Source organism: Aedes aegypti, unplaced genomic scaffold (assembly GCF_002204515.2).
Source record: "Aedes aegypti strain LVP_AGWG unplaced genomic scaffold, AaegL5.0 Primary Assembly AGWG_AaegL5_hic_scaff_675_PBJ_arrow, whole genome shotgun sequence".
Lineage (NCBI taxonomy): Eukaryota > Metazoa > Arthropoda > Insecta > Diptera > Culicidae > Aedes > Aedes aegypti.
The window spans coordinates 25,314-27,517 of record NW_018736357.1 but is presented as its reverse complement, the minus strand read 5'-3'; the positions used below and the strand labels follow the sequence as shown (position 1 = coordinate 27,517).

Here is a 2,204-nt window from a genome sequence, read left to right as displayed (position 1 = left end):
GTAAAAACGAAATCCTGAAGCAAAGAAAGCACCACGGAAGATGAACTAAACACAAAAAGTTATGTATTCACTTTATACTTGATTTCTAATCACTACTTTTTTGATTAAGTTTCCTAATTGCAAGCAATTTACGATTTTCATTATTTTCCATACGTTTTTACAGTTCTCCGACTACCATTCTTCCATGCGCTTGTGTTGAAAGTTTGAGAAATTTGAGAATCCAGCGTAGCGCGATCAGTGAGAGGGATACAAACAACAGTGTCGTCGCACGGCGGCCAGTGGAAGAAACTGAATGTTCGAAAGGTTGTTGTATGTACTTTTTGTCGCTGGCGCCAACTGTTAGCGGTTATGAACGAAATAAACAGTCGTTACCCTATTCCAAGTCTAGCGACCCGGCTGCTGATTGGACCTCCAGCGCAGCCCGGGCTCCCTCCGGCGCCTTGAAGCTCCCTTGCCGGTAGAACTCAGGTTGCAGATTATAACGCGAGCCTCTGACGTAGTTCAAGACGGCGGCGTTAGCCACAGTGTCCGGCATGTTCACGTCACCCACCATCCGGGAATTAATCGAGCGCGCTCGGAGGTTGGCGCACCCGATCGCGTGGACAAATATGTGGAGGTTTGGATTAGCCGTCGCAGAGTATGGACTCTTCGAACAGAGGCGCATGCTCGCAATATACGGCGTGAAGGAGTCCCGCTTGTCGATCTCTTCATTGGGGCGAAGCAGGCGCTTTAGATCATCCGCGGTGGAGGCTGTCCAGATCCATTGGGAGAATTCTGTGAGGTTCAGCCCCAGGATCTTCAATATGAAGCGCAGATCCCCGATACCCGCGCAGTCGCCGAAGCGACAGGTGACTGTTGAGAAACGTAACTTGGAGTGTTCATGATCCTTGAATTTAAACAGAAACATGTCGAGTGCAGCGGACAGCCTTAGGAAGATTGTGTTCTGGTTCCAGGCTGCGTGTTGGAGTGCAAATGTCCCGGGTGAGTCGTTTATGCGCATTCCAGCAAACTCCTCCAGCGTCGCCTTGTACCGTCCTGTCAGAGCATCCAGGTACTCCCGCCGTAGCTGACTGTTTAGCCGGATGGGACTCAAGACCAAAGCCAGCGCGCGCAGCCACTGCCCGGCATTTCCGGGGTTTCCGCCGGCGTATGGTTCTCCTTCCTCAACCTCCACGTAATTTAACAAATTCCTAGGGGTAACTTCAGCGCCCACAACCACCCCGTGCGTAACCCACTCCTCGTCCAACCGACCCTTGATTCTGTCGAAACACAGCCAGATGTATCGGAGTGCTAGCCCGACGTCAATGACGTTTTGCCCGGCACCCAGGATCGCTCCGATGAGTGTCTCCAGTGTCTCCCGGGGGGCTACGGGGGATTCGTACTGTCGGTCCGACATTTGGGTTGGTGACAAAGTACGCACTGGTGTACGTCGCTTCCTGCCCATCTTCTAATTGATAGTTTTCGATACGAAAACCTTCGACTCTTCCTCTCCTTGTGGGTGCAACAGTAAGATCCAGGTCTGGGTTGACAGCCATGGTATCGATGATTCTGATGTTCCAAGAGTTTATCTGAAGCTTCACCTAGCACTACGAAATTGGAATAGCCGGCTCAGGGCCAATGAAGTCATGCGATGCTCCATCGCGAGCTAGCTCATCAGCCAATTCATTTCCAGCGATGAAGAATGGCCATGTACCCATACAAGGTTTACAGAGTTGACTGAATTCAGTTCCTCAATTTGAGTTCGACATGCGATAACAAGCTTCGACCTCAAATTCAAATTGATTATGTTGCTGTATAGATGTATAGTTCACGTAGGTAAAATATGTTCTGCGTAATTGCAACTCTATTTGATCAGATATTCTCCATTTAATCCAAATCTGATCCATATCTGTGTGCTATCCATAACTGTGGGGTGACTGTACTTGATTCCAACGAAAATAGCTTTGACATTGTAACCATACATGAATGCACATCATTCATTGACGCATTGTGAATTCGTTTTTATACCATCCATTTATCTTGCTGACACCAATACTCTGTCAGTCGAGTATGATCAATGCTGTCAGTTGATTGCAATGTTGAAAACAATAAATGCTGCATGCGCCACCTAGCAGGTAGTAGCGTTAGCAATCGGAAATATTTCAATTTCAAATATATTGCGTCGTAGAGAGTCAAAAAATTCCACTATGGAAAATTCCGATTAA

General features: G+C 47.8%; 1 protein-coding gene across 1 annotated transcript; it reads right to left on the bottom strand.

The window, feature by feature from the left end:
- Positions 1-373: 373 nt before the first annotated feature.
- On the bottom strand, positions 374-1,396 carry LOC5576883. The gene has a single exon (XM_021857054.1). It carries the CDS (start codon positions 1,394-1,396, stop codon positions 374-376), a length of 1,023 nt encoding a protein of 340 aa, XP_021712746.1.
- Positions 1,397-2,204: the final 808 nt, after the last annotated feature.